The following is a 12577-nucleotide window of genomic DNA, read 5'->3' on the forward strand; positions in this document are numbered from 1 at the left end:
CCGGGGTGAGACGGAGGACGGGGGGGAGGGGGGGCTTAGACTTCATGTGAGTGCGCCATAAGAGTGAATATATCTGAGGGGGGTCGACGGTCGCCTTGAAGGACAGTCAGCCAACGAGCCCCTGAGTAAGCGAAAGTTATGAGGGCGACAAGCACAAGTCCTTTATCTCATTTGGACCATCCGGCGGCAGATGGGCATGGGCGAAGTAAAGCGGCCCGCGCGGTTCCCTTCCACATAGTTTTCCTATCCAGTCCCCTCGCCCTATCTTTGCTCCCGATTCAACCACACAATGGCTAAAAAGGAAACAGCCGACAGCAAAGCGCAAAGCTTCGAACGCCGAGAGGGGCGACTCGCTGACTGGCTGTCTGTCATCCAACACGCTGTAGCCGAGTAGCCAAGCGCAGACCACAATTTAACAATAAAATATCTGCTACCGCTTGCCCCTCGTCCACCCCCAAATCTTTAACCCCCCACATTCCCTCGAGGATTTTTGCTTTGGCCTTCACAATAGACGTTTATCAGTCCCCGTTGGTACCTCATTCGCCCGTTGTTGCAGAAATCCTTGTCTCTTCCCGTTCATCTCTCTTCCTCCAGTCGCCATGTACCCCAGTACAGCGTACGCCGGCCGTTGCCGCGCCGGGACACTCTTCTTAGCCTTCTACCTTCAGATGAAACCCGCTCGATCCTTGCAGGCTGTCCATAGCGGAAGGCCCCTAGTCGCCAGCGCCATTGCCGCCGTTGACGCTTGTCTGTTCTCCGTGAGACGGGAGCCCCAGTCTGTATAGCTCTCCTGTGCCGTTCAGCACATTGTGAAGCGACATTGTCTCTTCTGGGGAGAGCGGTACGAGCCATCGAAGGGGACGTTCTTTGTTGGAAGACAACACAGCAGCACTGCCCGTCCAAAAAAAAAAGACTCGAAATCTGCGTTCATCGCAGCCACTTCGGTCGCCAGGAGTAGTTCGCTGCTGCTCTTAAAGCGAGCAAGCCTGTTCGCTTACCGCCCTGATTCTGACCCCTTTTTTCAATCATTGCCTCGGTGTTGTCAGCTGTCCACGACTGCTGCGCTGCAAACTCACGATGAACAAAGGGCCCGGATGGGCTTTCTGCGTCAGTCCGTCTTCGGTTAAGGAGGCGGGAGCACCCCGAACAGCGTACAGTAGAGCGGCTAGCGAGTGGCGGTCGCCTGCTGAATGTGCATAGTCCATAGATACTCTAGTGGCTTATTCATTTCTCACCTCCGGGGTCGTAAGTACGAGGCTGTATTGTAGTGAGAAGAATAAACGTGTCGAACACCACGTAAGGGGTCCGTTGTCTGACTGGTAAGGTTGCAGAGAGAACTACCCTCAGTTAAAAGCCCACGATCGGTGCGGTTTCGGAACTTCGGAAACGTTTATACATCATTATTAATTAATTGAATGGTGTCAGCCACGACGTTAGTCGAACTAGCGAAAGCTTAAAAATAAAAACGATGAAGCAACGGAAAAAAGCTGTGCGGCATGGTGTACTTGTGATGAGGTAATCCTTGTGTTAAAACAATAGGTTAAGTTTACGGTAGGCCGGAAGGACAGTGCGCTCGTTTTAATACACCCTGTGCCTTTTGTGCTCATAGTGTAGAATATTATATTTTAGAGTTGCTCTAGAATCAAATAGAATGTCCTGTTCCTAGGCATTTTTCTCCAGATGTCCAACGCATATTTTACGCAGATGTGTGGCTCTGAGCTTGCTAGATTTTTGCATACAAATTTTAACAATTAAAACTATGTTGCATATGAAAAACCTATTGAAAGCATCAACCAGGCACAATGCAATAATGACAAGAACAACAATTGCAATAGTAATAATAATAACATTAGTTTTAACTTCCCTGTTGCATTCTGTACCAGTTTTTTTTTTTTACTAAGGGTCGTTGTCAAAGTCCACCTATGAAAAATACAGATATTCAATATAGGTGTACGATAATCCGACTGCCCATCAAACTTGGGTAGGCGCTTCAGCCGCCAGGTCGCACTTACGGTTGCTCGGTTGTTAGAAACAACATCAGTTTCTGGAGCAACATCTCGTATGTTTTAGATAGATGCTGGACTCGTCTGGTCGTCTTCTTGACGGCAAAGCTAGTGTATCAATAACACCGCTACAAACATCTATGGCAGGCCGCCGTCCTTCACCTATGTGCATCTTCTACCTGAATACTGCACGCAAATAGATCACATCGAAACGTTTCTAGGCAGCCTCGTCAATTTAGCTTGTCGCCTTCTGTCTTTCGTTTATCTTTTCTTTTGCGAGATTTCCGCTGTCTTTCGTGTGTTTTGATCTCCACTCATCGATCATCCCTTTGTCGGCGGTTACAGCACATAGGAACAACTTGAGCTAGGAGAAAAATAGATGGAAAACAGCGCAAAAATACAAAAAAGGTCACTCACAAAGAAGCATGGGTACTCTAATGAAAAGCATGATGGCCACTTAGATAAGGATCGAAGAGGCAATATCTTTCGAAAGAACCCGCCAGCTCGGTAATTCCTAATGGGACAAACTGGCTATTTCATTTCCTCTACATAGAATATCTGCGGTGGCCGCAACGTACATTCTCTCTCTCTTTCTCTCTCTCTCTCTCTCTCTCTATATATATATATATATATATATATATATATATATATATATATATATATATCCTTTGTCCTATCGTGTCCACTGTGCTAAAAAACGTTTTACGTGGACTTAGGTCAATGGCGATCGCGGAAAACCTCTTCTCGGCGTTCTTCCAAAGCAATTCAATTTCATTCTCTTGCTTTTTCCCGATTTTCTCGTTACGTAACAAGCACCTATCGACCAGGATGCTTTTACGCATCGCATCAAAATACTAAGCGTTCGTCTTTTGTTTGTACCGCCCTCGTGTGTTGTCATCGATGCATTACTATCGTTGGCCGAATAGTGCCGGGTAAAATGGGACATTTTATGAAGAGGCAAAAAGGACACCCAGGACAGTAGTAGTCTCCATTCTTGCGGGAGCGAGAAGCCATCATGTTGACCGGCAGGCCGAGCCCCTTTGACGTAGCAAAGTAGCTACCGGGGGCAGGCAACGGCAAGCTAAGCGTCCGTTGTCGGCATCTTCGATAACATTGCGTCGGTAAAAGTGCTCTATGGTGACGATGGCAAAAAAAAGCGATAGATTATAACGCTAAAAGGACACGATACAGCTGGGCAGTAGAACGGCAGAATAAGACGACTGAGATACCTACGTTGCGGCGCTCCTCCTCAGGACCCAGTGGTTTGGTGTTAAGCTACGGTTGTCGACAGGTTCAGTAGGCGACTTGCAGATAAGACTGCCCAACACATCAAGTATACATTAGATTGTATGGGGTAAATTGAACGTAGTTCATTCATCTGTATAGATGCAAGAGCGAAAATATTCATAGCGGAATCGTACGCCGAATTAAACTGTAGCCCCTCGCGACCATACCTCAAGCAGTAGCAGCTATGCAAAGAAAAACAATTGAAAATGCTTAGATCATAATGTATACACTAAATAGAACTTTCTCCATTTTATTAATTTAAATTGTCTAAAAACAGAAAAAAAAAAGATTAACTAATCAAATCTCTCCAGTTGTGTAACTTCTTATGCTCATAAACAAATTGTATAAGATATAAAGACATACGATTATGTATGAAGATTAGAGTTCACATCAAATACCAGCAATTAAACCAGTAATAATAATAATAATTAATATTATGGCTATGACTGAATTACACAAAAATATCTTTTGACAAACACCCGATTTTTTTGCCTCTTTATCCTTAAACCTGCGAGTTGTTAATATTTTTTTGGCAGATTTACTTTCGCTCCGTCAATAAACACGTTGTCAGGCAGCAATGTTAGGAGAGCCTATTGGTGAACCTGTTCTTTAGGTCATCCTGCTTATACTTCATTCATGTGCGAAGTCACTTCCAGAGGAACGTGTCGCGCCGATTCAAAGGAACTTTACGGAATGTGTCTCTTAAAACGATGAAAAATAAATGAAAATAATTTTGCAGCACTGACTGAAGACGCATTTTTCCCTAGTGATTGCCAGAGAGGCTCAAAGGTGTACAGCATATATAGAGCATACAAAACAAATGCTAAAAATGTCATTCAATTCAAGGCATATTTTCCAACACCTCATACCGGTTTCGTATTTTGAACTATATTAAAGGAAAACGTGACCGATCCCTATTCAGACATCGTCTGAACCAGCAAATCTGCCATACAATAGGCGTTTTCAATATTCAATTAGGATACAAAATGAATTCAAGTATAAATACTAGAAGAAATTTTTTCCTATTATCGCGTTCCACGAGTCGAGTGACCCGTTATTACAACTACATTTCCTAATTATAGAATGTATTGAAACACATTGAGTTAATACGAAATGCCATCGTTGCTGCGTCTTCAGTGTGTTGTTTCTGAGAGAACGGTACGTTTTTGAGGTGAAACGAGCACTTTAGATAGCTCTTAAATAGTAAACAGATCGCCGCCTCAACAACGTAACCTATTTCATCGTACCTTTTCTTTCTTATTGACACCACCGCAGTGGTCGGGCATAGACCCCTGCTCTATCGTCTTTGCTCTATTCGACACGTGTCGAACAGCACGAGACTCAGAGCCCGCACGGTTTCCGTTCGATTCAGTATCATTTGTTTGTTATGCTAGTCGAATCGCCGACGTACCTTAAGCTGCTACGGGTTTTTTTTTTCGCTATTTCTTTTCTCTATTCTCACTGCCGATGTGTAGGGGCGCAGACCTTTTCCTTTTATGTGTTCTTCCGTGCCCGAGTAGTTTCTACACGTATTTCAGCTTCAACAGTTATTCTGCCAGAGTATTCCAGTTGATACCTGGCATTAGTTCTTTCCTGAATTGAGTTTACGTCCCATCGACGATCCCATACAGCCTCTTCACAGTGTGTTTCTACATCTTTACCACGCCTGTGCTCACATCGACCGCGGCCTACATTGGGGCTCTTGGTTCCGACGTATCGGGTGTTGTCTCGTAAAGGGCCCAACAGATACTGACTTCGTACTTAGGTATTTGCTAGGATGCTCGCCACTGTACACGCAACTTCTCGTCCTGCTTCTGCCGTGAACGCTGCTGTCGCCGTCGAGTTGATTTGCGTAACAATAAAAAGCAATCCCTTCCGAACACCACGAAAGTGTAGTGTACAGGAACCAAGCGACAGTCTCTATATGACGATAAACGCGGTGCATCCTTATTGAGCTCGTCGCCTGCTTCTTGGTCACTTGCTTCCGTTCTATCCCACATAGTTGAATGACTGGCTGACTGTGGACTGCAGCTTTGATCAGCCAGGGATTTTCATGCCCCTCGAGTTCCCGTCCGTTCCCTTTTTCAGTATGCGCGCACCATAGCTCTCGTACTATTCCACCCCCTCGAACGCCCCTGTTCTTTCCAAACCCCACCTCTTCAGTAGGATTTCTCAACGAGGCGCCGTCGTGGTGGGTGCCAATCCCCCGATCTCGGGTGGTTGCTGTTGTTATTGCTTTTGCTACTCGCTGTATTAGAACTATTGCTCCCTTATCAGAAGACTAGTGCAGTCTCCGTCACATCCAGACTAAAGGAGAGGCTTCCAAGCCTGGCAGTTTGCTTGTGAGACTGAGAAGCGCTCGGATTCGCCATCGTCTTCACACTTCTGTCCACCCAACCAACAACGACCGGTAGCAATTGATAACGAGCATGCAAAGCGGCTCATCTCCACAGCAGCAGCATCTAGCAGCTTCAAGGATGAATGCAAGCTAGCGAACAGCAACAACAGAATCCTCATACTGAATGGACGAGTGGATGAATCAATGCCTGGGGAAACAGTGCCCGTTCGAGGCGATTATAGAAACAAGGTAGAACATGTACGGCGGCACATGATGAGGCACACGAGACGCTGTCGCGTCCTGCAGATGGCCGCGTGGCCAATATCGATGTCCGGTTCCTCTGTCGTATTGCGATACGTAACGGTGTGTTAGTCGTTAAGTAGCTCGTTGGAACTGTCGAGCTTGTAGTTATGTTTGTCACAGGCAAAGCTGGTTTCTGCCACAGGCTTTGTTGAACGTTCTGGTTGGCCACCAATTCCGCAAACCTTTGCCGTCTAGTTTCATCAAACACCTACAGGCACAGCAGTTGTATCGACGCCGTCACAACCCCACATCCACCCGGATCTCCGTTGTCGCCCCCTAGTCGCAGTGAACGCCGAGAAGCCGAAACGTACAACACGGACTAATATGGTACGGCTGGCACAGTCGTAGACGTTAGATAGCAGAGCAGGTTATGTAGGAGAAACAAAAAGGGTTCGGTGCTCGCATCGAGCAGCGGCGCAAACGCACCGTCGATAGCGGCTGTGGTAGTAGCATACGGTCCTCTTTGCTCGCGCGGCTTGACACAGAGAAATCCCACGTACTTCCTGAGTTTCGGTCAAGCGTGCTACCGATATGCTCTGACAGCACACGTACACTGGCAGACGCGGTCATTGCAGCGCTCTGCCAGTACCCGTTTGGTTGAAGGGACTGCCTCCTGGTACCATCGAGGTCGTATCGGCCTGTGGCTAGCTCGAACAGTTCGGGCGGCGACTGGCCTGTAGGCGCATCCATATAAGCGTTTCTGCCCAAGTACGTTTAGTTTCCACAAGCCTCCAGAATGTACCGCTAAAAGAACGCTGCGCGATGTATTCACGAAGTTTAAGCGACTCAATTCACCGCCTATTCAACAGCGGTTTTTCAAATGCAGTCAAGAAGCACAAAGGAACGAGGAACTGGGTTGAGTCAAAGCGGATGGCCAGTGCAAGAAAGGGGAAAGCTGGGCTCGATATTCAATGGGCTGCGCATACCCTTACAGGTGTTTCCGTACCTCTGCTGGTAATCAATTGAAAAAACTGGGATGTCATTATCGTAGTCGTTGTGATTTGAATTTCGATTTGTCATAGCACAGCACCAAGGACTTCACCGATATTACGAAGAAATGCTAAAAGTCATTTGTTTAGGGTACAAACCGCACGAAACTTCAGTAATTCCTATTATATTATATGCAATTATCTTTGTTTTATCTTTATTTCCTAAATAATCAAGATGAATCAGCGGATTCTTAATAGTCACACGGATTTTTTGATTTGGTCTTTATACCCATTCAGAGTGAATTCACTCCTACGTATTTCACAAATATAGTGAGTCAGTTTTCTTCAAAGACTGCATACAATATGGCCCGAAATACCGGGTCCAGGAAGTTGTTTAGTCTCTATGCGATTGCGGAACTTCCCGGACAACTTAGATGTGTTGCATCTACCATGATTATGTATAGCGTTTATCATTGCAGCAATTGAACGGGTAGCTGTAAGTTGTAAAGAAACGATAATCTCTATTCGAACAGCTGATGGAATCTTTATAAGATTTTTTTACTTGCCTTTGAACGCTAGAAGGGTTCATTGTATTGACCTGTACATATGGATGTCTCAAAGGTTTCGATGGGTGTTTCTAAATCTGTTCCTACAGGTTTCTGTGCGACGGTCACTGTATCGGATAATAACAATAACTTGCTATCCTGGCGGTTTTTAAGTTCTGAAGCTTTTCATGGGCTCAGAAAAATTTCGAAACTGTTAGTTTATAGACTGATCTTCCGAGAATGATCGGCATCCACTGTCATCACCCTCAACATTACCGCGCTGCTCGCCGGAAAAAATGTACATAGATATATGTATATGATCTGCACTTTGTCCCTGACATCCGGCTCAGTCTAAAAGAAAAGTGACGTCTTTTCTCTATTCTATTCGCAATATATTTTCTATTCGCAATTCTAACTAACTAACATACGATTAACTAGAAGTTACGTTAGCATTAGAGCATAATTCACTGTTCTATAAAGTTGAAGTTACAGTTAACAAATGACGAAGTCAGAACTATTGTCAATCATTAACTATCTGTCCACTTGTCCAACAACACCTAGATTCAACGCAGGCATGTGTAATAAAGACAAGAAATTCAGTGTATATTTTCCTCGTATATTTGAAGCAGCTTTATTCTTTCAATCGGGTCTGATCATTTAACTGTTTCACTGATGATATCGATACTATGATTGAAGGTGGCCGTGGTCCTTCGCAGCGTCACTATTAAATTTCAGTGCATAGAGCCAGCTAGAAGGTGTTCAAGGTTAAGGCCTCTAGTGAGTACGATAGCCTGAGGACTATGAGAGTAAATATCAGTTCCTTTGCGCCGTTCCGCTAATTAGGTTATGTTTAATGCATAATCGATTGCATTGATTTGAAGACGTGGCCGACCGTATACGTTTTGCGAAGGCCGAAGCCGTTCTCAGAAAGCTATTATCATTTTCGTGGGTTCGTCGGCCAGTGATCGCTGTTCTATAGAGATCGATTGCAAATTCGACATAACCGTCACGGGTATTCGATAAACGTTTGTCACAGACTCGACTTTCAACACCCCAGTTCTCAGCTGACTATAGAGAGGCGTTCACCGATTTCCGAGAAGCGCTTTATTAAATACCTGTACCTCTTTTTTCCTTAGAAGGCGAATTGTTAAATATGAAAACGTTGATTACATATCATTAATTATTTTTAGTTTCCCCTCTTAGGGTTTTTTCTTTCTAGCATTCTTCCGGAGGCGCCGACGTTCACTTTTGATTTCCTAACAAAGTTAAGATGAAAAAAATACTCCATTATAGTTTGACTTAAATATACATGTGTATATTTCTGTGTCATCAATTTCCTGTTAGATTTTTTCCCACCTCGCGTCTGACCACGTCTGATCACTGATCGAATCAGCTGTTTCATTATGCGAGACTATTATGCGCAGACCCGCCTGGTGTAACCCGCACAGCTGACTTTTATGGTAGATGCATCAGAGCCATCTTTTACATTACACACAGGTTATTGAAACACATTATAATTGCTGCTGCTGCCATCACGTCATCTCCGTTTGTCGTTTGTTATTTCTTTTTTGCGTTTATAGTATTACTGTCATCATTATTTGGCTATTTACAAATAACATTATCTCGTATGCAGTCGAAGCAGTTAAACACAATCCTACTGAACACACTCGAGCATTGCACAAAGTCAGCGTTTGCCATCTTTCGATCTACTCGTTTATCTCGCCTTTCTCATCATTGGTCTGCCATCGATCGCTTGATTGAACATCGAGCTTTTCTCTTCCTTATATTCGTTTTATTTGTTTCTTTGTCCTATCTACAGGGTAAAGAGCTTCCGGAGCTTTTGTGGTTTTCAATCTTATCTTGTTTGCTGTTAGCACAGCCTAGTCCAAGGCCCCCAGAGCACATCAGCGATCTCCGAGGTCTGTCTAGAGGAGGAAGGTGCGTCGAGCGACGATCCGTGTCCCAGGGGCGGGGGAAGGGGGTACTGTGATTGGTGAAAAGTCGATGATAGGTAATTCCGTTTCCGTCGTAGTAGTCTTGATAATCATTAGAATTATATTAATAGCCATCATCATCATCATCATCGTTTGGATTGCTACCATAATAAACACAATATGAATAATTAAAGCAGGAGGCCGAGCCGCCCGTTCTTCATTATGGCGGAGATTTACAGATGACATCGGTGGTGACGGCGATCCCGAGCTCCGGTGACCGCGGCGCCAATTTCCTACAGCTTATCGCTTGCCTGCGGCATGTACTGCGAGGCAGCGTATGCAGCGAAAAGGCTTTGAGATTGGAAAGCTCCGCCCAAGAGGGCCGTGAACGTGTTTACATCGGACGCATAAGGCTGGGCGGGTGATGTGGGACAGGGTGGGCTACACGGTGAAGACACATGCGTCGGACTGCTGGACGGACTTTGTGGCAGCGATGAAGGACTTTGAGGTCGAGGTGAGTGAGGCTCTTGGACGAATTTAACGTTCACGGAATTCGGCAGTAACGCGGAAGAGAAGCCTCGCATAAGCATTTCGTTTGATAGTGCGCCCGGCAGCGAGCCAAGCGGCACGTCTCGAAGAGGTAGGCCCCCAAAGGGCGGAACCATTAAGGGCATTTTTGCAAAATCAAGCGGAGTCATCGTTTGCCCCACACCGGCGCCTGCCGCGGCACTGACGCGTATCTTCACGGCGTCATCGGCAGTCAACCACGGCCTGAGAATTTCTCCCTTGCTTTTACCCGGTGAAGTGGCTAAGTTGACCGCCGTCTCGCTGCCGATCGATGAGGTGTCGATGAGGGCAGCCTGGTGGTTTGCCGCTTGCGTCACGGCTTGATTGGCGGCAGCCTGCTGAGCAGCTGCAGCATCAACGGGGTACGCTCCGAACGCACTTTTCGCTAAACCCATATCCATGAGTAATGGATGGGACGATAAGCCGTTGACACCTAATCCGTGAATCTGTTTTACGTTGAAACCACCTGCCGCTGCTGCAGATCTCGATAGCGGGGGCATATTTGCTGCAGCGCTGCTCGGTACGGCCTGCGAATTAGTCGCATTGTTTTGTACAGACAGACTTCCCTGTTGCTGCTGCTGTTGCTGCTGCGGCTGCTGCTGCTGCTGCTGCTGCTGCTGCTGTTGCTGCTGCTGGCCGTTGACGTTTCCGCCACCCTGATGATTGGGCTTCGGCCGTCGACGAGGCCGGTATTTGTAATCCGGGTGCTGAACCATGTGAATGGACCGCAGTCGCTTGGCCTCGTCGATAAAAGGCCGCTTTTCCGCTTCAGATAAAGCACGCCACTCACTCCCGAGCCGTTTGGAGATTTCGGAATTGTGCATTTTTGGGTTTTGCTGTGCCATTTTTCGCCGCTGTCCTCGTGACCAGACCATGAACGCGTTCATTGGCCGTTTGACATGTTCTCCCTCGTCCGTCGTTGTGGTGAACGAAGTCATCCTGTTATTGACCTTTTCTTCTAGTAACAACAACAATAACGACGACGACGAAGTAGCAAACGATTGTGTTGACCCTGCGTTCGTGTTAACCAATTAATGTCCGCCTTGGTACTTCTATTGCCGCACCTGCTGTTTTAGTCACGAGATACGTAGCCTTAAAAACTCGTTATTTGCTTGCTCGTATCGTACTTTGGACTGGTGTTTTTCGTTCGTGCACGTGAACATACGTGCAAGAGCGTTGAACTAGCTTGTTCCTCTAGAGTACCAGTACTGTTTGTTGCGATTGGCCCTCCTCGGCACAAAGTTTGAGTTCACTACGCGCTACTCGATCTCACGGTTCGCTAAGCTTCATTCAAACTACAGAATGGACTGGTTGTTCTTCTAGCGTGCACGTCAAACAGATACGTTCCTTCCCGTTGCCGATACAAAACATATATACACGTTGATACACACTAGAACACTGGCGTCGCAACGAGTCAGAGATCGACAAGAGCGAAAAAAAAAACACCATACACCATTAACAAACATGTGCACACTTCGTATAGAGCCGTTCCCCTTCGCTCACAGACTTCGGTCTGTTACTCTAAGTCGATTTCGAAACAACTAAAATTTGCTTGATCGAAAATGTTTGCTTAACCGTAAGTTTCAACAAGTTAATTTTGATCTCCTTTGCCTGTTCCACAATCGTTTCCCGGCTTAACAAGTTCCAGCGCGTAACAATTCATCCAAAAGTCATTCCTTCCGTGTGGCCACCTCGGCCAGTCAACGACTATGCTCTGGTCTGTCGGCCGTTGTTGCCGCTACCGTCGTTACGTACGATTTTCGCTTAACATCTGTCCGATTGTTGCGGCGATGACAGCCAACACTAGTCCTTGTGAGTTTCCGAAAAAGCAACAACGGCCAGTGAGCTAGTCAATAATCGAACACAGTTTTTTTTAACTCCACACAGCACCCACCTTACTGGTATAGCCAGCCTTTCTACAGATCCGTGCCTTTGTCACGTTGTTTCGTCTCGTCGTCTACACCGTCTGTCCGTTCATCTATGCCATCAGTGAGCGAATTGCTGTCGCGAAGCAGATCGCAAACCGAATCCACACTGCAAGGCCCCTTCTTTCTCTCCCTGCGCGCATGTGTATCTGTATGTGTGTGTATGTGTCTCTGCGTGCATGCGTGTGTGTGAGTGTGTGGCATACGCGACCGCCTTCAGCCGGCTGTTTCTGCGCGCCCGTTCTCAGCATCGGCATTTACAGAACAGCGACATCAGCACTGTATCTGCAACCACTGCCGTCGCCGGCATCGCGTCCAACTCAGTCGCTGTCTCTCCGTCCTGCTAGCCGTAACAGTGCTATAAGGCTGCTTGGCCGTTCGCCGCGCGCGCGCGCGCCTGCCTGCCTGCCTGCCTCGCCATTGGCGCCGCCCTGTCTAAACGAGAGTCCCGCCCCTGACAGCGAGTGGCGCATGCGTGCGCGGTTCTTGCCCGCTTCAGTGTTCTAAGAAAGCAGCGCAGTCGAACGGCCGATTGAAGCGGCCAACTGGATAGCAGCATTGTGCCGCCATGGCTACAGGGCTTATTCGCCGTTCGACTGCTGAATCCCGCAGAAGCCCTTTTCTTACACACGGTATAATATTGCTTGTGGCCTGTTTGCCCGCCTGCCTGACTTTATGATGGCGACGGTGGGAGGCATTCGTGCCTGGAGTAGCAACGTGCGCCGAAAGGCAGCTAGCTGCTGTGA

At 46.7% G+C, this 12577-nt stretch overlaps 1 protein-coding gene across 1 annotated transcript; it reads right to left on the reverse strand.

Annotated features, from left to right (window-relative positions):
• Window positions 1-8000: 8000 nt before the first annotated feature.
• Window positions 8001-12195, reverse strand: LOC111253250 (uncharacterized). Its single transcript, XM_022812391.2, has one exon. The coding sequence runs from the start codon at window positions 10842-10844 to the stop codon at window positions 9633-9635; it is 1212 nt and encodes a 403-aa protein (XP_022668126.1). The 5' UTR covers window positions 10845-12195; the 3' UTR covers window positions 8001-9632.
• Window positions 12196-12577: the final 382 nt, after the last annotated feature.

Source organism: Varroa destructor, unplaced genomic scaffold (assembly GCF_002443255.2).
Source record: "Varroa destructor unplaced genomic scaffold, Vdes_3.0 BEIS01000006.1, whole genome shotgun sequence".
NCBI lineage: Eukaryota > Metazoa > Arthropoda > Arachnida > Mesostigmata > Varroidae > Varroa > Varroa destructor.